This window comes from Dunckerocampus dactyliophorus, chromosome 6 (assembly GCF_027744805.1).
Source record: "Dunckerocampus dactyliophorus isolate RoL2022-P2 chromosome 6, RoL_Ddac_1.1, whole genome shotgun sequence".
Lineage (NCBI taxonomy): Eukaryota > Metazoa > Chordata > Actinopteri > Syngnathiformes > Syngnathidae > Dunckerocampus > Dunckerocampus dactyliophorus.
In genome coordinates, this window is record NC_072824.1 from 2,526,697 (window position 1) to 2,554,045 (window position 27,349).

At 44.2% G+C, this 27,349-nt stretch overlaps 3 protein-coding genes across 9 annotated transcripts; 1 reads left to right on the forward strand and 2 right to left on the reverse strand.

The window, feature by feature from the left end:
- Window positions 1–7,283: 7,283 nt before the first annotated feature.
- Window positions 7,284–13,485, reverse strand: LOC129182696 (zinc finger protein 350-like). The gene is made up of 2 exons (XM_054779122.1): window positions 12,995–13,485; window positions 7,284–12,387 (listed from the first exon to the last, which is right to left on the reverse strand). The coding sequence occupies exons 1-2, from the start codon at window positions 13,188–13,190 to the stop codon at window positions 11,510–11,512; spliced, it is 1,074 nt and encodes a 357-aa protein (XP_054635097.1). The 5' UTR covers window positions 13,191–13,485; the 3' UTR covers window positions 7,284–11,509.
- Window positions 13,486–15,337: 1,852 nt separating this feature from the next.
- LOC129182843 (oocyte zinc finger protein XlCOF6.1-like) lies at window positions 15,338–18,599 on the forward strand. 2 transcript variants are annotated; one of them, XM_054779422.1, is made up of 3 exons: window positions 15,338–15,761; window positions 16,218–16,326; window positions 17,065–18,599. In XM_054779422.1, exon 3 carries the CDS (start codon window positions 17,099–17,101, stop codon window positions 18,323–18,325), a length of 1,227 nt encoding a protein of 408 aa, XP_054635397.1. In that variant the 5' UTR covers window positions 15,338–15,761; window positions 16,218–16,326; window positions 17,065–17,098; the 3' UTR covers window positions 18,326–18,599. The 2 variants fall into 2 exon arrangements, with proteins under 2 accessions (XP_054635397.1, XP_054635396.1); XM_054779421.1 differs by lacking the exon at window positions 16,218–16,326.
- Window positions 18,600–21,979: 3,380 nt separating this feature from the next.
- Window positions 21,980–26,545, reverse strand: LOC129183194 (Fc receptor-like protein 5). 6 transcript variants are annotated; one of them, XM_054780174.1, is made up of 8 exons: window positions 26,307–26,545; window positions 25,945–26,226; window positions 25,134–25,820; window positions 24,115–24,168; window positions 23,938–24,039; window positions 23,847–23,871; window positions 23,716–23,764; window positions 23,358–23,522 (listed from the first exon to the last, which is right to left on the reverse strand). In XM_054780174.1, the coding sequence occupies exons 1-8, from the start codon at window positions 26,542–26,544 to the stop codon at window positions 23,502–23,504; spliced, it is 1,458 nt and encodes a 485-aa protein (XP_054636149.1). In that variant the 5' UTR covers window position 26,545; the 3' UTR covers window positions 23,358–23,501. The 6 variants fall into 6 exon arrangements, with proteins under 6 accessions (XP_054636146.1, XP_054636145.1, XP_054636148.1 ...); XM_054780171.1 differs by having other exon boundaries at window positions 21,980–23,764; window positions 23,847–24,039; window positions 25,134–25,451; window positions 25,548–25,820; XM_054780170.1 differs by having other exon boundaries at window positions 21,980–23,764.
- Window positions 26,546–27,349: the final 804 nt, after the last annotated feature.

Sequence of the window (27,349 nt, forward strand, 5' to 3'; positions counted from 1 at the left end):
CCCAGCCCACACGCGGTGCTCAACTCCACACCCACCTGGACAACGGAGGAGCCAATGCAGTTGGGAGGAGGCAGACTCACGGTGGCAGAGAGGGAGAGATGGCGGCACCTGCGTCTGTGCATCTACTGCGACGAGCCGGTTCACGCACTTCACAGCTGCCCCATTCGCCCCCCCCCCCCCGGACCCTCGACGGAGTGCTCGCCGTCGTTCACCCACCATGACCCCTCCAAGGAGAAGCCGCTCACTCTCGCCCTCGGCGACCACCAGAACACTTCTACAAGGTACGCTGTCTTGGAAAAATAAACACATTAATATTCAAGCCTTTATTGACTCCGGAGCAGACGACAATTTCATTGACAGGAACCTTGTAAAACGTATGTCATTTCCCACTATTGAACTCTCTGAACCTAAATTAGTGCGCTCCCTTGACGGCAATCTCCTGGCTCGCATTACACACCAGACTATTCCGCTCGAACTCAGTCTATCTGGCAACCACCTTGAGCAGCTAAAATTTTTTAGAAGGCCCTCTCGCTCTGCACCCGTTGTCACAACACACAACCCACACTTAGACTGGCATCGATTCTCCATAACTAACTGGAGCGTCACCTGTCACACACACTGTCTCCGCTCCGCCCCCAGCCCCTCCCACACGAGCACTCTCCAGCCTGAATTAATTGATCTCACGTCAGTCCCCTCCGCCTATCATGATCTTAAAGCGGTCTTTAGCAAAGATAAAGCGCTGTCTCTTCCCCCCCACCGCCCATATGACTGCAGCATAGATCTCCTGCCAGGGGCAGCGCTGCCATCCTCCCGCTTATACAACATTTCCAAGCTAGAGCAGAAAGCCCTCGAGGAATATATCTCATCCTCCTTATCCGCTAGCATCATACGCCCCTCTTTATCTCCTGTCGCTGCGGGGGGGGGTTTTGTTGAAAAGAAAGACAAATCTTTACGCCCATGCATAGACTTCCGAGCACTCAATCTTATTACTGTGAAAAATAAATACCCATTACCCCTTTTGGACTCAGCCTTCACTCCACTACACGCTGCCAAGATTTTTTCTAAGTTAGATCTCCGTAACACCTACCACCTCGTGCGCATCCGCGAGGGAGATGGAAGACGGCATTCAACACGCCGCTAGGGCAATTTGAATATCTAGTAATGCCGTTTGGGCTTACCAACGCCCCTGCCGTCTTCCAAAACCTCGTCAACAACGTCCTGCAGGACATGCTAGGCCGCTTCATATTCATCTACCTTGACGACATTCTCATTTTTTCCGCCTCCCTGGAGGAGCATATCCAACATGTCCGCCTCGTCCTCCAAAGGCTACTAGAAAACAGACTATTTGTCAAAGCTGAGAAATGTTCGTTCCATGCGTCGTCTATTCTTTTCTTGGGGTTTATAGTGGAGAGAGGCCAGCTCAGAGCCGACCCTGCCAAAATTCAGGCTGTGGTCGACTGGCCTGCTCCTATATCAAGGAAGCATCTACAAAGGTTCCTGGGATTCGCTAACTTCTATCGCCGTTTCATCCGGAACTTCAGTCGAGTCGCAGAACCTTTGACCAAGCTTACATCTCCTAAAATTCCTTTTTCCTGGACCCCAGAGGCCGAGTCCGCCTTCAATAAACTCAAATTCCTCTTCACTTCCGCACCTGTCTTAATCCACCCTAACCCCTCTGTCCTGTTTTTTGTTGAGGTGGACGCCTCCGATACTGGTGTGGGGGCCGTCCGTTCCCAGCGTTCAGCCACTGACCAGAAGCTGCACCCCTGCACCTTCTTCTCCAGACGCCTGACCCAGGCGGAAAGAAATTACGACATTGGCAACAGGGAACTCCTGGCCGTCGTCCTGGCCCTTCAGGAGTGGAGGCACTGACTGGAGGGGACAGAGCTTCCATTAACTGTACTGACGGACCACAAGAACTTGGCCTATCTACGCTCAGCGCAGAGACTTAACCCACGTCAAGCCAGATGGGCCCTGCTATTCACACGTTTCAATTTCATCATTACCTTCCGTCCTGGCTCCCGGAACATCAAGCCGGATGCCCTCTCTCGCATCCACGCCCCCCCCACCGAGCCTGTCCACCGGGAACCCATTGTCCCGGACGCATACATCATCGGGGCCCTCCAGTGGGACATAGAAAGACGGGTGAAGGAGTCTCTCCAGACTATTACACCCCCCAACGGATGCCCTCCGGGACGTCTTTTTGTCATCCCCAAACTCCGCTCAGAGGTACTGCGCTGGTCACATGAATCCAAACTGGCCTGTCACCCAGGCGTGAACCGCACAATCTTTCTCCTCCGACAGCGGTTTTGGTGGCCCACGCTCCTAAAGGACACCAGGAGGTTCGTGGCCGCCTGCACTACTTGCGCCAGGAGCAAGGCTTCCCACCAACCGCCGGCGGGGCTCCTCCACCCCCTACCCATTCCATCCCGGCTGTGGTCACACATCGCACTGGACTTCCCTCTTGGGGAAAATCCACCATCCTGACAGTAGTAGACAGATTTTCCAAGATGGCACACTTTGTGGCCCTGCCTAAATTACCATCTGCCTTGAAGACGGCACAACTCCTGGTTCGCCACATATTCCGCCTTCATGGCATTCCCGCGGAGGTGGTGTCAGACAGGTGCCCCCAGTTCACGTCGGCGGTTTGGGGGGCCTTTTGCAAGACACTTGGTGCAACCCCCTGCCTATCCTCAGTATACCACCCCCAGAGCAACGGACAGACAGAACGAACTAATCAGGACGTGGAGGCAGCCATCCGGTGTGTATGCCACCAACAGCCCGCCACATGGTCATCGGTTCTTCCATGGATCGAGTACGCACACAATTCCCTCATCAGCTCCGCCACTGGACTATCCCCCTTCCACGCCGCTTACGGCTTTCAGCCACCCGCATTTCCCTCCCAAGACCTTGAATCCAGAGTATCATTAGTGACGGCACACCTACGCCGAGCACGCCTGGCCTGGCGCAACACCAGGGCCGCCCTCTCTAGGACCTCTGAGTGGAACCAGAGGGTGACCAATCGCCACCGTACGCCTGCACCTCACTACCAAGTGGGCCAGAAGGTGTGGCTGTCCTCCCGTGACCTTCCTTTGGCAGTGGACTCCAACAAACTCTCCCCCAGATTTGTCGGCCCATACCCCATAACAAGGATTATCAACCGGGTCGCAGTCAAATTGCGCCTCCCGGAGTCACTCCATTGCAACCCGGTTTTCCACGTCTCCCGCATCAAGCCAGTCATCCTCAACCCCCTCAGCCCCCCAGAGGTGCCTCCTCCTCCTCCTCGGTTGATCGACGGTCACCCGGCTTTTAAAAACTTCAACTTTTGGTCTTTGGTCTATTTACACATTCTCATTCCACTCCTTCTGAACCTAGATCTGGTCCTGTAGTATTGTTAGTATATCGGTGTATACAAGTGCTACATGTACAATATAGGGATGTTTAAGATCTCTACATTGTACAGCCATTAGACTAGATATAGAGTCTGTGAAAATAACAAAATGTTTTCCGTCAGTGTTTTGGATTATACCCAAAGCAATTTTCAAAGCCAACAACTCGGCAGTGTATATGGAAGCACTGTCTGGCAATCTAACCTGTTTCTTTATTGTGCCACTCTTGGCTAGGCTTCCCGAACGAAGATTTTAGGGACACTGAACACGTCTAGCACAGGCGCGCTGGTGGCTGATAAGGCCGATTCGTGACAGGCACACTCGGCCACAGCGGGGGCAGGGGAATGACGAATCTGGAGCTGGTACTGTGACTGCACGGTTCATTCTCCTACTGCGCTTCTCTTCGATGGCAGCCCTACGGTTGCGCTCAAAGGAGGAGACTGACTGGTGGACAGCGCGCCGCCAAGCCCCTCGGTAAGCAGCTAGGACTGACCACTGTCGATGGTCGATGTGGCAGGTAGACGGGGATTTTTTCAAAGAGTCTTTGTACCTCTTTTTTGGTCCTCCTCTGTCACGGTGCCCAGTGGAGAGTTCACCATAGACGACGATCTTGGGTAGGCGGTGATCCTCCATTCTTGAGACGTGTCCTGCCCAGCGTAGTTGCGTTTCCAACAGCATAGCCTCGATACTGGTGATCCCCGCTAGTTGAAGTACTTCAGTGTTTGTGCTGTAGTCACTCCAGTGAATGCTGAGGATGGAACGGAGACACCGTTGGTGGAAACGTTCCAGGAGTCGTAGGTGGTGTCTGTAAGTGACCCATGACTCGGAGCCGTAAAGGAGGGTGGTTAGTACCACAGCTCTGTACACGCTGATCTTTGTGGCTTTCTTAAGGTGTTTGTTGTTCCAGACACGACTATGGAGTCTGCCGAAAGCACTGCTTGCCTTTGCCAGTCTGTTGTCCACCTCTGTCCATTCTTGCATCGGAGGAGATGATGCATCCCAGGTAGGTGAACTGTTGGACTGCCTTCAGATTTGTCTCACCAATTGTAATGTGTGGTGGACAGTACGCTTCCTTGGGGGCGGGCTGATGGAGAACCTCTGTCTTTTTCAGACTGACTTCGAGACCGAAGAGCTGGGATGCCACTGCAAAGCAAGATGTTACACGTTGCAGGGCAGTCTCTGTGTGGGTTACGAGAGATCACCCAAGGAGAAATATTGGGTACTAAGAATGGAGAAATATCAGTGGTACCAAGAACTTGCATTAGAGCTTCTGGAACACGGAAGCCAAACCGTTTGATGGAAGATGGTTTAAGGTCATAAAAACCCCGTATTGTGGTCTGAAGGTATTTTCATACGTTGGATTTAATGGGTTATTCTTTAATTTGGTTGCATAGTTAAGAGATAGTTTTTGATATCTTAAATGCAGAGGAGGCTCATTTGCCTCCACATACAAGCTTTCCATCGGAGAAGTACGAGAGGCTCCAAGGCAAATTCTAAGTCCTTGATTTTGTATTGGTTTTAACTTCTCAAGGTAGGACTTTTGAGCAGAGCTATAAACTGCACAGCCATAATCAAGTTTTGATCTGACTAAAGACCTATAGAGACGTAGCAGGACGATGCGATCCGCACCCCAATCCATTTTAGATACTACCTTTAAAAGGTTTAAGGCTTTATGGCATTTTTGCCTCACATGATCAATATGAGCCTTAAAGTTTAGCTTGTTATCAAATACCAGGCCAAGATATTTTGTTTGTTGGGTAACCGGGATGACAGAACCATTTATTTTAACTTCCGGGTCAGGGTGTAAAGACCTTTTATTGCAGAAGTGAATGCATACCATCTTTGTTCTTGAGAAGCGAAAACCATTTTCATCAGCCCCCTTTTCGATTCTATGTAGGCAGTTCTGTAAAGTTGTTTCTATGGTCAGCATATTCTCCGAAGAGCAAGAAATACAAAGGTCATCCACAAACAATGATCTGTCGAGCCGAGGAGTGACGACATCCACAATGTTGTTGATCTCTAACAAAAACAAAGTAACAGAAAGTATGCTACCCTGAGGAACTCCTATTTCTTGATTGTATAATTTTGAGAGGCTCGATCCAAGGCAAACTCGGAACACTCTATTACAGAGGAGGTTTTTAATGAAAATTGGCAGTCTGCCTCTTAACCCAGCATTATGGAGATCACTCAGAATACCATACTTCCAGGTGGTGTCATATGCCTTCTCAAGATCAAAGAAGACAGACACCACATGATGACCTGGAATAGTGCCATTACGAATAAAAGTCTCTAGTCGAATAAGCTGATCAACAGTACTTCGATTTTGTCGAAACCCACTCTGATATTTAGATATCAATCTTTTCCTTTCTAAAAACCAAACCAACCGAGTATTGATCATTCTCTCCATTGTCTTGCAGAGGCAGCTGGTCAAAGAAATAGGCCGATAATTTGTTGGTTTTGATGCATCTTTTCCAGGCTTTGGGATTGGAATAATGATAGCCTCCCGCCAAGAAACGGGAAAAACACCCGTTCTCCAAATTCTATTAAAAATATCCAGTACAACTGAAAGAGACACATCAGGCAAATGTTTTAAAAACTGATAATGAATATCATCTGGACCAGTTGCCGTATTGTGAGATTTCTTGATTTAATCTCTCGATTCGGGATGTTGTAATCTTCCTCATTGTTTGGTAGAAAATTAAGATCCTGACTTTCAGCTTCATCCTTATAAATTCTAAATGTTGGGGTACAGTGGTCCGTTGATGAGTTATGTTCAAATTTCTGTGCTAGCAAATTCACAATGTCAGGCCTTTCCGTACATTTATTTCCATCTCCTTTTGTTAAATAGGAAACAGAATTACTTGTGTACTTTCCACTTATTTTTCTAATCATTTCCCATACTTTGTGAATAGACGTATGAATATTCAATTTAGAAACATAATTCTGACAAGACTGTCTTTTTGCTTTTTTAATGATGTTGCGAGCTTTAGCGCGTATCTGCTTATATTTTGGTAAATTATCATTAATAGGGTGTTTTTTAAATGTCCTCAGTGCTTTTTTACGGCTTTTAACAGCTTCCTTGCATTCAGTATTAAACCAAGGGTTGTGTCTACGAGGGGAGGAACTTGATTTCGGTATTGTGCTAGTAGCTATGTTAAGTAATGAACGAGAAAGAAAGATAAGTGGATCTTCTGTATCCCTGAGTTTCTCATGATTTATATTTAGCGAACATTGTTCTGAAAAAGCATTCCAGTTGGCTCTGTGGAGTTGCCAATTTGGAATTCTTTCTCCTGGTAAACACTTTACTAGTTTCATAAAAATAGGAAAGTGACCACTGCCACATTGATCACTATGGACGCTCCACTGAAAATCCATAAAAATTGTTGGGGAGCAAATAGAAAAATCAATAGTCGTCATTGAGCCAGAGGCCGGGTGGAGGTAAGTAGCAGAATTATCGTTCAAAAGGCATAAATCAAAATGTTCAATCGTGCGTTCAACAATATTACCAAATCTGTTTACAATTTGACCACCCCAGAGGGGATTGTGGGCATTAAAATCGCCAACTAATAAAAAGGGTTCTGAAAGCTGGTCAACCAGACTATCCATTTCTGTTTGAGAAAGTTGCAATCTGGGTGGAACATACACTGAACATATAGTAAAGGTGCAAGGCAGTCTTACCTTAGCTGGGATAGCTTGGAGGTTGCTTTGAATATCCACAATTTCATGTGGAGTTCCCTTTTTTATTAAAAGAGAGGAGCCTCCGATAGGTCTACCATCTATCACAGAATTACTGAAGGTGTTCAAAATGTTAGAATTCTGAAATGATATATTGTCAGACATTGTCAGGAATGTTTCCTGTAAACAAATAACAGAAGGGTTGTGATCATACAAAAGACGCTTTATTTCCTCATAATTTGGTTTCAGACCACGGCAATTCCATTGAATGACGGCTATTTCTTTATCATTACCCATTTAAGTATTGTCTTTCTTTTTGACAACTTGTATTTTGGACGTCTGAGTGGTGGGGGGAGTCACGTCCATATCATCTTCCCCCTCAATAGATAGAACTTCATAGTTATTTTTAGTAGTTAAACTTTGTGGCACATTAAGCTTTGGCTGAACATTTTTTACTTTATCCGCTTGCTTTTTCGTTTGTTGGCCATTGCGAGCTGCACCACTACCAGAAGCACTTCTGGCAGGAGGATCTCGTGACAGGCTTCGACTTCTACGATTTTCATTTGTTTTCGTCCGTCCTTTTTTTGGTGATCCCTGTTTGTAATTTGGTGAATGGCCTTTGCAGTAATTGTAGAAGAGCTTTTCTTGATCGGGACTGGAGTACTACCCGTTACCCAGGTAAGCTCCGTCTGTGCAATTGCATCAGAACGGGGTCCACCTGTCACTTTCTGAGGTCCCACTGCAGTGGCCAACCCTGCCCTATCTGCATAGGTGATGCCGCAATTGTGTTGTGTCTGAAAGCGCTTGCGAGCTTCGAGGTAAGAAAGATGGTTTAAGGTCTTTATTTCTTGAATTTTTCTTCCCTCTACCCACTTTGCACAATTTCTCGCATCAGCCGAATGTGATTCACCGCAGTTTACGCATTTAGGTTGGCCTCTGCAGTCGGAAGCCACATGTCCTTCTTCGCCACATTTCACACAGCACTCCGGACTTTTACAATATGTTTTGAAATGTCCAAACCTTTGACATTTGAAGCACCGGATCGGATTTGGAATGTATGGGTCTACTTTCAGGCCGCATGGTGGTCTAGTGGTTAGCACATTGGCCAATAAAGGAACAGTCAGGAGATTGGGAAGGCCTGGGTTTGATTCGCCCCTGGGCATTTCTGTGTGGAGTTTGCATGTTCTCCCTGTGTGCGCGTGGGTTTTCTCCGGGTACTCCGGCTTCCTCCCACATTCCAAAAACATGCAGGTTAGGTTAATTGGCGACTCTAAGTTGTCCATAGGTATGAATGTGCGTGTGAATGGTTGTTTGTCTATATGTGCCCTGCCGTTGGCTGGCGACCACTCCAGGGTGTGCCCCACCTGTCGCCCGAAGTCAGCTGGGATAGGCTCCAGCATGCCCCCGCGACCCTAATGATGATGAAGCGGTATAGAAAATGGATGTATGGATCTACTTTCCCTCTCAAATACCCAACTTTGATAAATGCTGGGAGATCCGCTGTGATTAGTTGTTACTCTAAAAACGTCGGTAACATCTTGGTCTGAAAGCTCATCTAAAATTTCAGCGTTATCACAGTCCACGAGTTCAGGGCAACGGATAACTCCCTTGCAGGAGTTCAGAGTTTTGTGTGCAGACACCTTTACCGGTATATTTACAAATGTCTTTACCTTCGACAGATTATGTGCTTGTGCCGTCCTGTCCACTTCCTCCAGTATATCCCCAGATATACTGGGGATATACCTTAGATCAGGGGTCACCAACGTGGTGCCCGCGGGCACCAGGTAGCCCCCCACGACCACATGAGGTGCCCGCGAGCCTGCTTTTCATTCAGGTTTTCAGTTAATAATGAAAGAACAGTAGAAAGAAATGCATTGTGAAATACAACATGTGAGTTGTGGACACTAGCATTTTGTTCATGTTCTGGTAAAACAAGCATATTCGCTTTGTTTGGGTTTAAAATAAGCTCTGAAAATAAATGTTACAAAAATGAGTAGCTCTTGGCCATTTTCATTTTGTAAAAGTAGCTCTCACAAGGACAAACGTTGGTGACCCCTGCCTTAGATATACCTATATATCTTAGGCAGGATATTGTCCTGACAGATCCGGCCAGCCCCTCAATGCCTTTGTTAATCGCGAAAAGCGACAATTTGAGTGGCTGGTTCGGATCGCTACCCTGAATGACCAGGAATCTTGGGAAAGATTTCTGGTCCTCGTTAGAGTCACTTGATCTACTTCTCTTCCTTTGTTTTGTTTTAGATGCCATAGTGAATGATTTAGGATTCAGCACCATTGCTCCCCACCCACCACCGAGCCCAACAAGGGGACGCCATATATATAAAGAAAAACATCTTATACTGACGACAGGGATACAACAGTACTATACTCTGAACGTAATAAGTTACACCCCGATTGACCTGATTAAGCAGCTGCCTTCTAGAATACAAATCTAGATAAAGATGGTTAATTCACAGTTATGTAGATTACAAAGTAATGTAAATATTAATTAATATTAATTATGTTACTTTCGTTGTATTTTAGGGCTAAACACCACCAGCCGATTGGTTATATCCAGGCCTATATAACTACCCGACGAGATGAAGCCAGGGCCAAAGTGATGTGTTGCTTCAGGAGGACCGCAGTCTCACCATCCACTCAATCACCAGGATCCCTTTCTCCCCCGACACGGGTCGCAGTCCACAGCAAACAGACCGTCCCACTTAGTCGTCTGTTACAACCTGCTGGGAGTACAGCGGGCCTATTCTACACCCCAAACCCGCAGGGGTTTTAAACAGTAGAAGCGCATTAGCAAGACCGTGTTACACAACAACGATGTCACACGTTTCCCTCTATGCGATGATGTCCAAGTCTTGACACGTCATTTAAAACAGGCGTCTGCAAATGTAAGACTTTTTGAAGACCGCAATGAATGCAATTTAAGACCCATTTCATATCCATACAGTAGTGGCAGGAAAAAAATACAAAAGACATGAAGGAAAACTTGTAAAGTGTATGAATTTGTTCACAGCTCTGTCACATTGGAACATAAAATGCTTAACTAAATTATGTAAAACATCTTCAACAATTAATTCAGCTTCGCTGTGGGCTTTCTTTAAGCTTCTCTGCTGTAACTCACCGCGGCGCGCTCACGACACACCAGCTTGTTGTGCTGTGATGGGGCTGCACAGGTACTTTAGTTACGTTTTGTAGTTATGTTGTAGCATCCTCAGAAATTGAAACATTTAACAGTGGGATTGAAGTTCATGCATTTGTCTTAAATAATATGTAATGCTAATACAGTTTTAAGACCCTTCAAAGTCATACTTAAAGTTGGACATTTTGAGGTCTTTAAGGGTCCCCCAACATGAGTCATCAACTTTGTTATATATTGTTTGTAACTATGCTCTACATTGCTCGATATTTGAAAGCGAATGTTAATTTCGTATAAGTGACATATATAGTTGATGGCGCCAGCCGTGACGAGCCGTGACGCAATCGAGAAAACTTTCACTCAGGTAAACAAACATGGCGCCGTACGAGACAGAGGATGTTTACAGTGTTTATAGCCAACATTTGAGCCATGTGTCAATAGTTTTCGAGGAGGGAAAAACCTTTGGAGATGAAATAGAGAACTTGCAGAAGATGGACTTAAGCCTTAACATGGAAAAGAAGATTGGTCACCTTCAAAACACAGAATGGTAAGCGTAAATTAAGTTGTTTATTCTTCGAGTATTGTTTTAAATCGGCTTCTTAATGAGCGTAAAGGGGTCTTTATCGCCTGATTTATTTTATGTCATGGCCGTCACCACTGATGCCCACAGTAAACATATACATGGCTCTGAAAAGATTCTGTGGCAACTCTGACGTTGTTCTTCTTGGGGGTTTTTTAATCCAGTGTACCGATGGAATAGCATCATTTTTCAAAATGCGTTTATAGCGTACTTTCCACCAAATGCTTCCTGTAAAAGTCTTCCTTCAAAGCAGTCATCAGTGAAATGATCACTGCAAAGAACAGAACTCGAGGTGGGCGTCTGTCTCTCATTCTCTGAACTTGCTTCGTCCATTGGAAAAGAAAACAAATTTACAATATCACTCGAGTACTATGAACATCCAGCAGCAACACAACATTTTGGTATGACTACTATTTGGATGAAAAACAAACTGAACCAAGTCCACCATCTACCTCGGGAAGTGTTTGTTTACTCTGCTTTAGCTGAGAGGTGTCACCCCGATGACATCACTTCCGGAAATGAGGCTGAACAGTGAGAGCTAACTCGTCACGGCTGGCGCCATCAACTATAAATGCCATTTTTGCCAATTTACCGTTTGCTTTCAAAAATGGAACAATGTAGAAGATAATTACAAATAATATATAACATATTTAAGCAAAGTTGCTGAATCACGTCAGGGACTCTTTAAATTGAATTTATTGGATTTGGAACTTGTTAAGGTACCCTGAGTCCTGCAGCTTCATCACCAGCACACTTGTGATTGTTAACTTGGTACTTATAAGAGAATCTTTCATGGCACACACTGCAACTAAACACTTTGTTACCAGTGTGTGTTCTCATGTGCGTTACAAGTGTTCTTCGGTCACAAAAGCTCTTGTCGCAGATTGAGCAGGTGAAAGGTTTTTCTCCTGTGTGCGTTCTCATGTGTATTTTCAAATACTGATCTCGTGTAAAACCTTTACCGCAGACTGAACAGGAAAAAGGTTTCTCTCCGGTGTGTATTCTTGTGTGTGTTATCAAATGTTCCTTCCGAAAGAATCGCTTCCCACAAACTGAGCACATGAATGGTTTCTCTCCTGTGTGGATGTTCATGTGTACCTTTAGATTTCCCTTGTGGGTAAAAGTTTTCCCACATTGAGAGCATTTAACGTGCGTGTTGTCAGTGTTGCATGTTATATCGGCTTTAGGGTCTTCATCGTCCGTGTCAGGAAAGCGTGATGTCGCATCGTCACCATCTGGTAGTGGCGCTAAGGGGCTGTGAGCTTGTGATCCTCCACAGTGGTCTCCATCAGATTCTGTTATCATGTGTTGAGTGAAGCTGTTGCTTGGAGGCTCCACCTCTCTGTTCTCCTCACTTTGACATTCCTCTTCATCATCCTCATGCTTCACAGGGACACCAATCATTGGAAAGTCCTCCAGTCCTTCACAATGTTCTCCTCTTTGACTGATGCTGTCATGCTCGCCTTCCTCTTTAATGTGGAGGGGCTGTGGCTCCTCCTCTTCCTCTTTAATGTGGGGGGGCTGTGGTTCCTCCTCCTCCATCCTGGAGCTCCACTCCTGCTGCTCAGCGGGAAGATGTTGGTCACTGATATCTGCAGGTCACAAGGAGACAAACATGCTTTAGAAAAGTCCAGCTTTGCTCCGTCACATGAGGCATTGTCCTGCACCAGCGTATGTTCTGACAGTGTCTCTGAGGTGTTCCTCACAGCAGTCAGGGTACCTTCTGCTGACACCCGGCAAAATTATCTATTTGTTTGTTTTTAATTATCGTACAGTTAATCCATTTATTGACGTCGTGACAGGCCTATGGTGCGTGCCCACAGACGGTGTATTTTTTGTATTATGTTGTTTGTTCTCTGGACATTACAATTACAATGTTAAATACCCTTGAGAAATGAAAGTTTATTGCTTTTGATGCGGTGTACTCGCATTATTATGCTATATATACACAATGCCAGTCACGATAACAAATTATTGCCAATAAACGATACTGTTGTCAACATTATTGTCATGAATGTAATAATAATATATGATATTGACTGATTGGTTCATTGTGATCAGTCCTCAACATGTCCAAGGGAGCTGAAAACCCAACAATTTCCATACCCCCACTTCTTGACAATGCTCCTCCGGTCAGTAAAGTTACCCCAAGTGCCGTTTTTATGTTAATGATGAAATATAAAGTTAGTAACCACAAACCTGCTGTGTGTAACACAACTTGATGATCCTTGAAAACAGCGTCCAGTAGTTGACGCTGCCGCTCGTTCTCCTCTTTCGTCCGACAAAGTTCCTCCTCGTACTCTGCTATCGTTCTTTCCAACACTACAAAAATGTCTTCGACAGCCGCAATTAGCCGCTGATTCACCAGCGCCCTCAGCATTTGCACTTTACACATTTTCACACAATAGCGACACTTTACACACACACACACACACCCCACCACACTTTGCTCAGCGATGTGTTGCTAACTTCCGCCTGTCTTTGTTAGCATCTAGCAAGCTATGCTACCCGAGAAGCTTCCAGGTTCACTGGGACGAGTTTATCCTCGCATGAAGAATTAATAACGTGTATTTTGTTATAGGATAGACAAACCTACAAACGTAAAAATGAAGGAATTAACGTGGAGTTCTTCTAATTCTTTTAGCTTAATAGCTGGTTGCAGCCATAACAACAACCTGCTGTCACTAAGCAATCCGTACCGGAAATGCAATCGGTTCTACGCATGTGCACAACGCGTCTATATCCTGTCATTTACGTGCGTATAATCTACGTAATCCCTCGAGCCATTTCACAGCAGAAAACGCTAAAATTGGAGAAATTACAGCATACTCGATCTTTTTTTTTTTAAATTTTTATATCATATCCATGGTGCAAGTGGATCAATTATAAGCCCTCTTTTCTTGATGCCATAATTTTTTAAAGTATTTTTTGCCACTGAAAAAATACAGACAATAACATTTGCTAGCAAGATATGTTTGTATGATAGGTTCCAGCATACCCTCGCGACCCTAATGTGGATAAACGGCATAGAAAATGGATGGATGATGGATATTTTTGGATGGATGCTATTTTTCATTTTTTTAAACAGCTCAATCCTGTAGAATAAGCCATTATTTCACTCTGCTTGTGGTTGTTTACATGCAAATATCACTGTATTTTACGTTTTGTATTTACTGATGTAGATTACACGTGACCGGATATGACGTTTCCATCTGTGGTGCATCTGCGCATGCGGTATGTGCATTGCATAGATTTTTACATAAGGTCAGGTGAATAGAAGTATCTTCATGCAAGTCTTTTAATAAGAGTCACTAAGAAAATAACCACCCAATATATGACATATATGTAGTATGGTTATCGACCATTTACGTTCGTACATTTAAAAAATAATAATAAGTACCACAGCACGTGACGTTGCAGAAGCGCTGTCGAAAAAATTCCCGAATGGAGCAAGTAACTAGTCTTGCGCATGTGCAGAACCGATTGAGTTTTCCGGTACGGATTGCGTAGTGACGCTTGCTCACCTTTTCCTTGCCTTGTTTCGTACATCCGGTAATACACAGTGAGTGCAATGCTGCCATCCTCAGGAGTGGAGGTGTCATTACATCCTTGACCTATAAAGTGTGTGGTGAAATAGGTCACGCCATCACAAATGAACAGTGGACAAAAGCCATTCAATGTCAAAGAAAAGCAGTGGTAGACAGACAAAGGAAAGCGGACAAGAGCAGGCAAACAGGAAAATGATGCTAAATGCTAACAGACTGTCTTGCTAACCAGGCTTTTCAGTCTCTCTTTTTGGCTCAAGTTTGCAATTTATTAAAATAATTTGAGTGTCACAGCTTTTTGTTAAGTTTTATTGCAATGAAATGGTACAAGCATATTACATACGTAACTTCTGTTACTTCTGTTTGTTAGCAGCTAGCAAGCTAAGCTAGCCCCAAAAGCATCAAAGTGCACTCTGACTAATGTAGCCGGACACAGACAATTATTAAAGATGTTTACTCCATTACACAACATATACACTTCTGAATAACATTTTTAAGACCAGTTTAAAAATTGCAAGAATTTACATTTTGCACTGTTGGATCTTGAGGAGGTTCCAAGTAGAGCTTCAAAATGCTGAAAGATAACATGGGAGTGTTAGGGGTGACTAGAATGAAACAATAGAAGTACTGAAGAATTAAACGATGGATGCACTGTTGGGTTGCTTGGCAACCTTGTCAAGCCTGCTTCAGCTTGCACTTGTAGAAAGCACACACACACACACACACATCCTTGGCTGACAAAGAGACGCCACCGCACATCTTGACCAATGATGTTCGCCTTTAACAGAAAAAAGACGAGGAAAAAAACGCTCTGCTCCCAATAGGCTCCCAACGACGCGAACCGGCTCTTTGTTTTTAATTTCAAACAGCCGACTATTAGAACCGATTCGTTCGCGACCGACACATCACTACAACCAGGGTGTAATAACACCTCCTCACCTAAGGAAGGCAGTAATGCTAGAATGTACCTGTGTCTTGTCTGCCGGAAATAGCGAAAAGGACCAAGGAAAGTGAAACAGCAAGACAATTCGATGAAGCGGTTATTATTGAGTTTGTTCTATATTTTGTTTATATTTCCACACACTATATAAGAGAGAATACATTATTAATTCGTCATGTCAGGATAAACGCGTCTCAGTGAATTGTGAAGCTTCTCCGGCTAGCTTAGATCGCTATCCGCAAACAAAGAGACGCGGAAGTGATGAACACATCGCGATGCAGAGCTCAAGTGTGCGTGTGTTGTCAGCTTGATAATGTGAAAAGTGTGTGTAAAGTACGCGGGTAACTGCGGCTGCCGAAGAAATATTTGTTCGAAAGAACGGTAGCAGAGTGCGAGGAGGAACTTTCTCGGACAAAACAGGAGAACGAACGGCGACTGGACGCTGTTTCCAAGAAGCATCAAGTGGTGTTCCACACAGCAGGTTTGTTTCATACTTACTATGTAACATAACTTTATATGTGGTCACTGGCAATTGGACATCATCATCAGGGGCCCCGGACCTTTTGGTCCAGACGAACTAAAACTAAACTAACCAAACGAACTAAAATACAAATACAAGGCACAAGAATACACTAGGTCCCCAACTTACGAACACTCGACTAGCAAATGTTCGGAGATACGAACACAAGCTGACTGGTCTGTATTTTCATGTATTTTGCCTTGTAATACTGTAACTCCATTATTTATACTGCTGCATGCTTGACCAGTAGAGGGCACTGTGACACTGCTAATGGGACCAACAGGTAGAGGAAGAAGGTGGGGAGAGAGTGTAAAGGAGAAATGGAAAGCTAAATTGTAGCTAAATTGTAGCTGTAAATGCGTGTGATTAAAGTTTATGAAGAGTTAATAGGCCTGCTTAATTCTACACCACCCACAGAACACTACCTCTTTTAGAAGAGTCTAACCACGACGACCATTTGTCCTTTTTTTCAATAACTCCTCCTCCTCCACCACAACGACGTATGCTCGACCACTCCTCTTCAAAGGTAAATAACATTTATCATTACGTATTATATCACTTTTATTATTGTTTTTTTCATTAATTATCCTGGTTTAATATTACTACTACATCCAAACTCATATTTACATATATACACATATACTGTATATGTATACACGTACATGTAGTACCTATATCAGAACGGTCGTCTGGAAGCAATTGTGTTCGTAAGTTGGGGACTGTACAGTATTGGGTAATAGTGTAAAGGTGATTATAGGGATGTTATTGTGTCTTGAGGGCTCTAATAATGTTAAAAACTGTATTTAGAAGATTGTAAACAGGTTTTCTATGTCAAAACTACGAAAATATTCCATTTATTAATATTGTGGAAATTCACTAATCGTGGTCTGCTACTAACCGTGATAAACGAGGGACGGGACTGGGAGTGTTGCATTCACAGGCATTACGGTGGTAAGAATTTCCTCAGGGCTGGCTCCATTTTTTCTTTTTTTTGCTTTTTGCTTCTCTGGATGACACACAGGCTGGGTCATGTGGGGGTCGTACCTAACGGCTAAATTTACAGGCCTGGCATAACAACTGCGGTTGTACAGATGGCCCACGAAACCTTTGGAGTCACTACACTTGTTCTTTTCACTCCATGTTTGGGTCCAAACTGCCCCCTGCTGGGAATGAAGGGGAGACACCACTGACAAGGAGGCTTTGTTTGGCTTTTTTTTTGTTTTGTTTTTTTACCAAGCTGCATTTGTCTTCTTGTGTCCTGCAGACGTCCCCCATAGCAACAGGAGTGGAGCACCAGGATGAAGCAGGAGGAGCCACAGACCCACCACATTAAAGAAGAAGAGGAGGAGCTACAGCCCCCCCACATTAAACAGGAAGAGGAGGAACACAGCATCAGTCAGGAGGCAGAACATCTTGAAAGACTGGAGGCGTTCCCAGTGATCGGCGTCCCTGTGAAAAGTGAAGACGATGAAGACAAAGGTCAAAGTGAGGGGGAGAGAAAGGCGGCGGCTCCAAGCGGCAGCGTGACAACAGAGGCTGATGAAGACTGCTGTAGAGGATCACAACCAGACAACCTCTTAGCTCCGCTGTCAGATAGTGAAGACACAACGTCGCACCCTCCAGACACAGACGATGAAGACTTGAGAGCCGATATGACGTGTCACACCGACAACACACACTGGAAATGCTCTCAATGTGGGAAAACCCTTGTCAACAAGTCCACCTTGGAAAGACACATGAGAACCCACACAGGAGAGAAACCGTTCGTGTGCTCAGTGTGTGGCAAAGGTTTCTCTCAGAAAGGAAGCTTGACGGTTCACACAAGAATACACACCGGAGAGAAGCCATTTTCCTGTTCAGTGTGCGGTACAGATTTTGTACAAAGTCAGTATTTGAAAATACACATGAGAATACACACTGGGGAGAAACCCTTTACCTGTCCAGTCTGTGGGGCAGGTTTTAGACGAAATCAAGATTTGAAAAATCACATGAGAAGACACACTGGGGAAAAACCATATACGTGTTCAATCTGCAGCAAAAGCTTTTGTAAACAGAAAACACTTGTAATACACACGAGAACGCACACCGGAGAGAAACCTTTCACCTGTTCCACCTGCGGTGTAGGGTTTGTACGAAATCAGTATTTGAAAAAACACATGAGAACGCACACTGGGGAAAAACCGTTCATCTGCTCAGTGTGTGGTACAGGTTTCACACAAAATCATTGTTTGAAAATACACATGAGAAGACACACGGGAGAGAAACCGTTCCTGTGCTCTGTTTGTGGTAAAACATTCTCTCTGAAGTCAAATTTGAGCACACACACAAGACTACACACCGGAGAGAAACCCTTTTCCTGTTCAGTCTGTGGTGCGGGATTTGTACGGAAGCAGTGTTTGAAAGCACACATGAGAACACACACTGATGAGAAAGTGTTTAGTTGCGGTGTTTGCGATGAAAGATTTTCTTCTAAGTACCAGCGGACCAGTCACAAGTGTGCTTGTGAGAACAGCAGCAGTAAATGAAGCTGCAGAACTTTGACAACATCATAAGCATATATAACGTGTGACATCATCGTTGTGGATGTAACACAATCTTCTTAACATGCTTCTATCATTTACATGTAATAAATAATGGGGGACAAAGCACCGTTTTATTTCATTAAATTGCAAAAAAGCCTGGTTGGCAAGCCTGGTTTTCCCGCTCTCCTCCATGGGAATGGAAAAGAACAATGGTGGACGCAAGATTGTACGTACAGTAGGCCTACACAAGCAATTTTAAGTCAAAAATGAAACAAGGCTTTCAGGGTTTCAAGATACCATTTTCAAGCTATGATAGAATATAAAAGGAAACAAGATATAGTAAAATATGTCACAAAAAACACAAGATGAGAACGGGCCTATTGGAGGACATATTGCGACTCAATAGAAATACCCCATTAGTATGGGAATGATTACAAAGAAAGACTATAAAGCCATGTCATGAAAGCTGGAAGGGATTTCATAATAGAAAATAAAAGAACTACAAGCAAAAACCTTTGTAAAGCTTCACAGCACATATAATGATGAAGTGGAAAAGAGGGACGAGACACTTCGGCCTGACAGAAACTAATGATTATGGTCCTGGAAAAATGGAAAAAATGGGATTAGCATTGTTTTTACCAGTCTTTCATTTGTAAGATAACGTGTCATCCAATTTACAGGGTTGTCACACACAAAAAAACATCTGAAATGCAATATAAATACCATTATGCAAAATACAAATCATGTAAATAAGTGAATGATAATAGGAATAAATTGTAAATGCAACATCAAACAATTTTAATAACCACACAGTTTGCACACAATAACTCTATTCTACATTTACACTATGCAATAACTACAGTATATCCAAAACTACATAAAATAATTATAAAAAGGAGTACTTAGCATCTATACCTATATTGCCTAATGGGCCGGCCAGCTCTGATAATGGATATAGACATATAGTACGTATGATATAGACATATAGTACGTATGATCTAGACATATAGTACATATGATATAGACATAGTACTGTACATATGATATAGACATAGTACATATGATATAGACATATAGTACGTATGATATAGACATATAGTACGTATGATCTAGACATATAGTACATATGATATAGACATATAGTACGTATGATATAGACATATAGTACGTATGATCTAGACATATAGTACATATGATACAGACATAGTACATATGATATAGACATATAGTATGTATGATATAGACATATAGTACGTATGATCTAGACATATAGTACATATGATATAGACATAGTACATATGATATAGACATAGTACATATGATATAGACATAGAGTACGTATGATATAGACATATAGTACGTATGATCTAGACATATAGTACATATGATATAGACATAGTACATATGATATAGACATATAGTACGTATGATATAGACAGTACATATGATATAGACATAGAGTACGTATGATATAGACATATAGTACGTATGATCTAGACATATAGTACATATGATATAGACATAGTACATATGATATAGACATAGTACATATGATATAGACATATAGTACGTATGATATAGACAGTACATATGATATAGACATATAGTACGTATGATATAGACATATAGTACGTATGATCTAGACATATAGTACATATGATATAGACATAGTACATATGATATAGACATATAGTATGTATGATATAGACATATAGTACGTATGATCTAGACATATAGTACATATGATATAGACATAGTACATATGATATAGACATAGTACATATGATATAGACATAGAGTACATATGATATAGACATATAGTACGTATGATCTAGACATATAGTACATATGATATAGACATAGTACATATGATATAGACATATAGTACGTATGATATAGACAGTACATATGATATAGACATAGAGTACGTATGATATAGACATATAGTACGTATGATCTAGACATATAGTACATATGATATAGACATAGTACATATGATATAGACATATAGTACGTATGATGTAGACATAGAGTACGTATGATATAGACATATAGTACGTATGATATAGACATATAGTACATATGATATAGACATAGTACGTATGATATAGACATATAGTACGTATGATCTAGTCATATAGTACGTATGATCTAGACATATAGTACATATGATATAGACATAGTACATATGATATAGACATATAGTATGTATGATATAGACATATAGTACGTATGATCTAGACATATAGTACATATGATATAGACATAGTACATATGATATAGACATAGTACATATGATATAGACATAGAGTACGTATGATATAGACATATAGTACGTATGATCTAGACATATAGTACATATGATATAGACATAGTACATATGATATAGACATATAGTACGTATGATATAGACATAGTACATATGATATAGACATAGTACATATGATATAGACATAGTACATATGATGTACACATATAGTACGTATGATATAGTATTATAGTACATATGATATAGACATAGTACATATGATATAGACATAGTACATATGATATAGACATAGAGTACGTATGATATAGACATATAGTACGTATGATGTAGACATACAGTACGTATGAAATTCTCAGCGAGGGAATTGATTAGCGTTGCAAAAATAACGTTTCAGGGAAAGACCGATTGAGTTATTATATGATTACAAAATGGAAGTAATTTAGGTCTAACTTAGGTCAAATTTAGGCCAAATAATAGAAAAAATTATAAATGAAATACTAGTTCCTTTTTACGTGAGGTGAACTGGTGGATGATGCAGAGTCTGCATTGGTCCGTTGTGGCGAAGAAGGAGCTGAGCCGAAAGGCAAAGCTCCCGATTTAGCGGTGGATCTACGTTCCTACCCGCACCTACGGTCATGAGATTTGGGTAGTGAGCGGGAAGACAAGATGGCGGGTACCAGAAAATGATTTTTTTCTGTGGGGTGGCTGGGCTCTCCCTTAGAGATAAGGTGAGAAGCATGAGAGTAGAAGCGCTGCTCCTCTGCATTGAGAGGAGACAGATGAGTTGGCTCGGGCATCTTGTCAGGATGCCTCTCGGACGCCTCCCTGGGGATGTAGGATGCGTCACTAGGCCTGTCACCATAATCGAAAAATTGATTAATCAAACGATTGGAAAAAAATGCGGTTGATAATTTTGCCGGCCTTGATAAATTGACATGTGCATACACGTATGCCTGTTCCTTTTCCTCGTCTCGCTGTACCACACAGGCTGGAAGACGAGGGTTCACTCTACATGTGTCTGTGTGCATTGGTTCTATAGTGGAATGAACAGAGGGAGTGACCCCTCCTGTCAGCCTTTGTCCCAGTACGTGGAGGCGGGGCTAGCAGTGAGTGGATACACGGACAGAGGTCTAGCAATTAGCGAGTTAGCAAGAAAACGCTAATATGAATGAAGGCACAAAAGCGATTTCTAAGTTTCTAAGCCGAATGCTACAACTCCAGTGTGGATGCGCAGCAGAGCCTTCATCCCGACAGCCAACGCTTACTGAGGCGTGAGGCAATATCAAACTAAACAGCGCAAAATGCTGTTTCAATACTGTTGAAAAGCCAACACTTCGGGAAATGTTAGAAATGTGTGACAGACAGTACGGGTTGCCTGGGAGGACGTACATGCACATGTCATAAACAGCAATTCCTGAACTGTATAACCGAGTGAAAGAAGACATTAGTTTAACGATACACCACATAACTGCGGGTGTGTGTGTGTAGTTTTAATTGGAGTGTTTTTTTTTTCTTAAATGGGACCTATTATACTAATTTTCGGGCATTTGTGTTGAGTTGTGGACTCCTGTAGAGCAGCTACACGCATAACCCGCACAGAAAGCTTTCTAGATCTTCCAGACTCGGCACCTTTTCCTGCAGTGTTTCCTGCCTCCCGCCCAAACGATCTATGTAATTTAGTCCACCCTCGGCCCTCCTCCAGATACGCCTCCCGCCGAGCTCACTCCCCTGTGATTGGTCACACTCCCAAGTGCTCCCGAGGACTTCCAGACAGCTGCAGAACCCATTTTGTTGTATTACTTACACAAAATAAACAGTTAGGGCATTGATAAATTGTTACTTACAGGTTGCTCCTCTGACTCTTCAACACGACCAGGTAACGTTGGAAAGGTGTCGGACTTCAGCAACAGTTTGGTGGACAGTCCAGCTTTGTATTGGCCCGTGTTCATGAAACAGTCCCGTGTGAAGTGCCGTTGACAGAGGAGCAAAATATGCTCCTCTCTTGCTGGTCGGGAATCAACAACTCCAACCACTTCTGCCTGATGCTCGCCTCTTTAGGCACACCCCAACAAACATTTCCTGGGAGCCATTGCTCGATGTGCTAACACCGTGAACAGAGCGGGGGTGCTGGGCATGCCCATATAAGGAAGTCCAGGTTTCATTGACGTCAATGGAACTCGGTGTTAAAAAAAAGCGTGCAGTGCCCTCCAAAACTGCTCTCAGCGTTCACTTCCAAATGCGCAAACCTCATTATCTGACGCGATGGCATCATTTAACACAAGAATACAACATTGTCACAACATTTATAGGTCGGAAAAGCATAATAGGTCCCCTTTAACACAGACAGGGTCTATACAGGCAACTTTTGTGTCAAGCTATGTGGCTCACACAGGTACACTATAATTGAGTACCATCTAGTGGTTCAAATGTAAATTGCACCTCTCATGACTATTAATGGAAAAAAGTGTCTGAAAAATGCCTATAATATCGATTATCAACGATAATTCGTAGCACAATTATCAACCAGCAAAATTTGTTATCGCGACAGGCCCACCCAGGACACATTGGAGAGACTATACCTGGGAACGCCTCGGGATCCGCCGGGAGGAGCTGGAAGAAGTAGCTGGGCAGAGGAAAGTCTGAGCTTTCCCTACTTAGGCTTCTGCCCCCACGACCCCACCTCGGATAAGTGGAAGAAGATGAATGGATGTTAGAAATGATTTGGAAGAAGTAGAAGTAGTGTTGGCGGTGTTTATTTGGCTTTAATTGATTTGTGTTTATGACAATGTTCTCCGCAACGGAAGTGAAAATAAAAAATGGGAGAACTGGAATACCAGCAGACAACGTGATGAATGAAAAATGAAAGAAAATATGCTTGAAAAGTTGATGCGTTTGATGAAAGGCGCACCCTCACACCGTGAGCTCCACAATCTAGAACAGCAAAAAAGGAAGAAAGGTGACTTATGTGGGCTTGTAACAAGCAATAGCAATCCAAAGCAAAAAATACAGTAGTTTTAATTCTTGGCCAAATTGGGTCCCTAAACAGAACATTGTTTGGCGTCCTGAGCGTATGTATCTGGTTGTTTAGATCCCAGCCCGTTGGGACGGTATCAGCCTGCTTTACCTCCGAGTTGCAGATAGCTTCAGATAAAGGCAGCACATTGGACCGACAACTGGAAGGAAAAAGCATGAATAAATGTTAATATCAATAGTCATGTTATTTGACATGATAAACGGAGCACAATTTACTCTTACTTTGTTGCAGAACTGCGTGGAAGACCTGCAAAAATGAACGTATTTACTTCTCCAGCCATTGAAAGTCCCCTCATAACACACACAGACACACCTTGTTTGTCCTCAATCATCATGTACACGCTGACGATGCCGACTGCCAACGTGAGGAGAAGAAAGCAGCAGAACGCTATGGCGATCATCTCTGTGCTCACGTCTGTAGAAGACGGGAAGGGTTAGTTGTGTCTTTATGCGCTGTAAAGCAGTGTTGTGAAGTAGGTGAGCTGTTTACTCGCTGATGTCTCAGGAGAAGGTGTTTCCAGGAGTGTGCTGTCAGGCATCACGTCTAAACGGGAAGGGAGATGCACAAAGTGTGACGGCAGAATATGAAACGAGTTTTGCGGTGGTTTTGTCGTTTTTGGGGGGCATATTGATTGATTTGTCTTCTCGCGCCTCCAGCAGGCTACAAACCTCAGAGCTTTTCAAATCTCAACTGTGAAATCTTGCTGTGAAATGTGGATTTGTTTGACTAATTAAACATTGTATGGTACAGTGAAACCTCTTAGGAAGCATTTCATCCCCTGCTGAGGGGAGTATCTTGGCGTCTTGTTCACGAGTGAGGGAAGGTTGGAGCGTGAGGTCGACAAACGGATCAGGGCAGCGTCTGCAGTAATGCGCTTACAAAAATAAGTCGCACCCAACTGTAAGTCGCAGGACCAGCCAAACTACGACAGAAAGTGCAACTTATAGCCCAGAAACCAGGGTACTCCTACTCTCAACACACGTGGGTAAATGATACAAGACTGGAATGTACTACAAGACCATCACCATTATTGGCGCAATTCTGCTTATCTGGGTCCGGGTCGCGGGGGAAGCAGTCTCAGTAGGGAAGTCCAGTCCCGGCTGCCTCTTCCAATTCCACCGGGAGGACCCCAAGGCGTTCCCAGGCCAGCCGGGAGACATAATCCCTCCAGCGTGTCCTAGGTCTGCCCCAGGGCCTGGGTGTGCCCGTAACACCTCACCGGGGAGGCGTCCGGGCTAGATGCCCGAGCCGCAGCGGACCGAATCAGAGTCCGCATCACTGCAGACGCCGCAACAATCCGCCTGTCCATCTCGCGTTTACTGTACAGTATATGTCGTGTAATTGGCTGGTGATCAGTTGAGGGTGTACCGCACCTCTCACTGCTGTGATAGGCTGGAGCTCACTCGTGACTGTGATCAGCATAAGCGGTACAAAATGACAAAATAAATGTCTCGAACGCTGACATGACTTTAGAAACTGTGAGACCATAGATGATACATTATTTTCACCTTTCACTTGGATTAGCACAGCTCCACTCTCCAGCCAGGCGCCGGCGTCGTCATAGCTGTCCCTGACCCTGCATCGGTAATACCCTAACTGTTGGAGGCGGAACTTGACCAGGATAAGAGTACGTCTGCGGTCCGTCAGGGCGTAATCGTGGGAATCATCATCTAGCGTCTCAGAGGGAAGAAGGGAGTCGTTCAAAAGCCAAGCGACCAAAGGGAAAGAGCCTCGACTGACATGACACGTCAGTCGTGCTGCAGCAAGTAAGGAGTGAGCTGTGTAGAGATATTCAACTTCCACGTGAACATCTCCTCCAACTGGCACTGGACATACGAGCAAGGAAAGATGAAGACGAGAAATAAGTGATACGAGTCGATAAGACATTGTCAGGGCATTTCCCTCACGCGAGTGCCTCATACCCACTTCCAGTGTCAAAGGCTCACTCTTCAACTCCTGCACCTCATTTTTCACCCAGCATCGAGCCACGCCCACATCCAGCCGGGGGACCACTGTCACGTTGAACCAGGCACTGAGAGACTCAGCTGCCAGAACAGAAGCCACTGCCTTATCATCCACCGCGAGGGAGAAGTTGATGGGAGGAGTTCCTCTTGATGACCAGCAGGTCACGTTACCACGGTAACTCCCCCCATCTTTGAAGACGGAGAGAGAGATCTTTGGTTTTGAAAGATAGACTAAAGTGTAAAGGAAGAGAGGAGAACATGGCGAGAGATGAGTAGGGGTGTGGACAAAATGGTTTTTATATGACGACAAAAACGTTGAAGTACACCTGCGCCTAATTTGACTGGTAATTTATACCTTTTACTGCCATCTTCACCTCTGAACTGCTGGAAACTCGTTGGACGTCTCGCACCCTGGACCACGCCGTACAGTAATAATACCCAGCATGCTCTGGAGTCACCCTCTCCATCACAAGCTTATTGCCAGTCCTGGTTGCAGGAGTCACTTCCGTCCTGTTGTGAAACCAGGTGTAGGAGAGGTGGGAGCCCCGCGCAGCATCGCAGCTCAAAACCATTCTCGACCCCTCGTAAACCACAGGCGGGAAGGGGTCAGATGTCACTCTGGTGTTTGAATCAGGAGCTGCAAGCGAAGCACATGATCAGCATGGTGAGAGAAAGGGTGGGAGTGCAACTTTTATGATCTTTTAGGTTGCAACTCACTAACTACACTTAGTCTGATGCTGTTGCTCGCTCCTGTGCTTCCTTCAGTGTCGGCCTCACAGTGGTACAACCCCTCTGACATCACAGTGACCTTCAGGGAGAACGTTGCAGGCTGGGCCGCTTGGAGATGTGTGGAAGTGTCAATCAGGAGACCATCCCTCATCAGCTTGTACGTGACCGGTTGAAGGCACTCAGGGGCCACACACTGAAGAAACGCTCGGGAGCCAAGGTAGGCCATGTCAGGACCACTCAGCACTGGGCGAAGACTGACTGATCCGACATCCACGACACACACTGCAATTTGTTAGGATGCAGTCCTCACATGAACTCACATGAAAAAAGCAGGGATACTTCTAATCATCCATGAATTGTGCTGTGTGGCAAAATGAGACTGAAGAAGCACATCCTTGTCCAGACTTCCTGGTCCCCGGCCACCTCTTCTAGTTCCACCGGGGCCACATTGAGGCGCTCCAAGGCCAGCTGTGAGACATGATCGCTGCAGCGTGTCCTAGGTCTGCCCCGGGGCCAGGCATCCGGACTGGATGCCCGAGCCACCTCAACTCGCTCCTCTCCATGTGAAGGAGCACCGGCTCTACTCTGAGCCCCAATCTCATTCTTTCGGTCACAACCCAAAGCTCATGACCACAGGTGAGGGTGGGAACATAGATGGGGGGGTAAATTGAGAAGCTTTGCCTTCTGGCTCAGCTCTCTCTTCACGACAGTTTGGTACAGCGACCGCATTACTGCAGACCTTACGCCGATCTGCCTGTCGTCCTCACGCTCCAACCTTCCCTCACTCGTGAACAAGATACTTGAACTCCTCCACCTGGGGCAAGACCTCATTTAAATCCACCCTTTTCCGACTGAGAACCACGGCCTCACATTTGGAGGTGCTGAGTCTCATCCCAGAAGCTTCACACTCAGCTGAAAAGCGCCCCAGTAAACGCTGCAGGTCACAGCCCGATGAGGCCATCAGGACCACATCGTCTGCAAATAGCAGAGACCAGATTCTAAGGCCCCCAAACCGGACCCTCTCAGAAATT

Coding starts and splice junctions, on each gene's coding strand:
- LOC129182696 (XM_054779122.1), bottom strand. CDS start 13,190: ATGTGTAAAGTGCAAATGCTGAGGGCGCTGGTGAATCAGCGGCTAATT. Junction 12,388..12,994: donor AGTTGTGTTACACACAGCAG/GTTTGTGGTTAC, acceptor TGTGACCTGCAG/ATATCAGTGACCAACATCTT.
- LOC129182843 (XM_054779422.1), top strand. CDS start 17,099: ATGAAGCAGGAGGAGCCACAGACCCACCACATTAAAGAAGAAGAGGAG.
- LOC129183194 (XM_054780168.1), bottom strand. CDS start 26,544: ATGGCCTACCTTGGCTCCCGAGCGTTTCTTCAGTGTGTGGCCCCTGAG. Junction 26,227..26,306: donor CATCAGACTAAGTGTAGTTA/GTGAGTTGCAAC, acceptor CTTCGCTTGCAG/CTCCTGATTCAAACACCAGA. Junction 24,040..24,114: donor TTCTCCTGAGACATCAGCGA/GTAAACAGCTCA, acceptor CGTCTTCTACAG/ACGTGAGCACAGAGATGATC.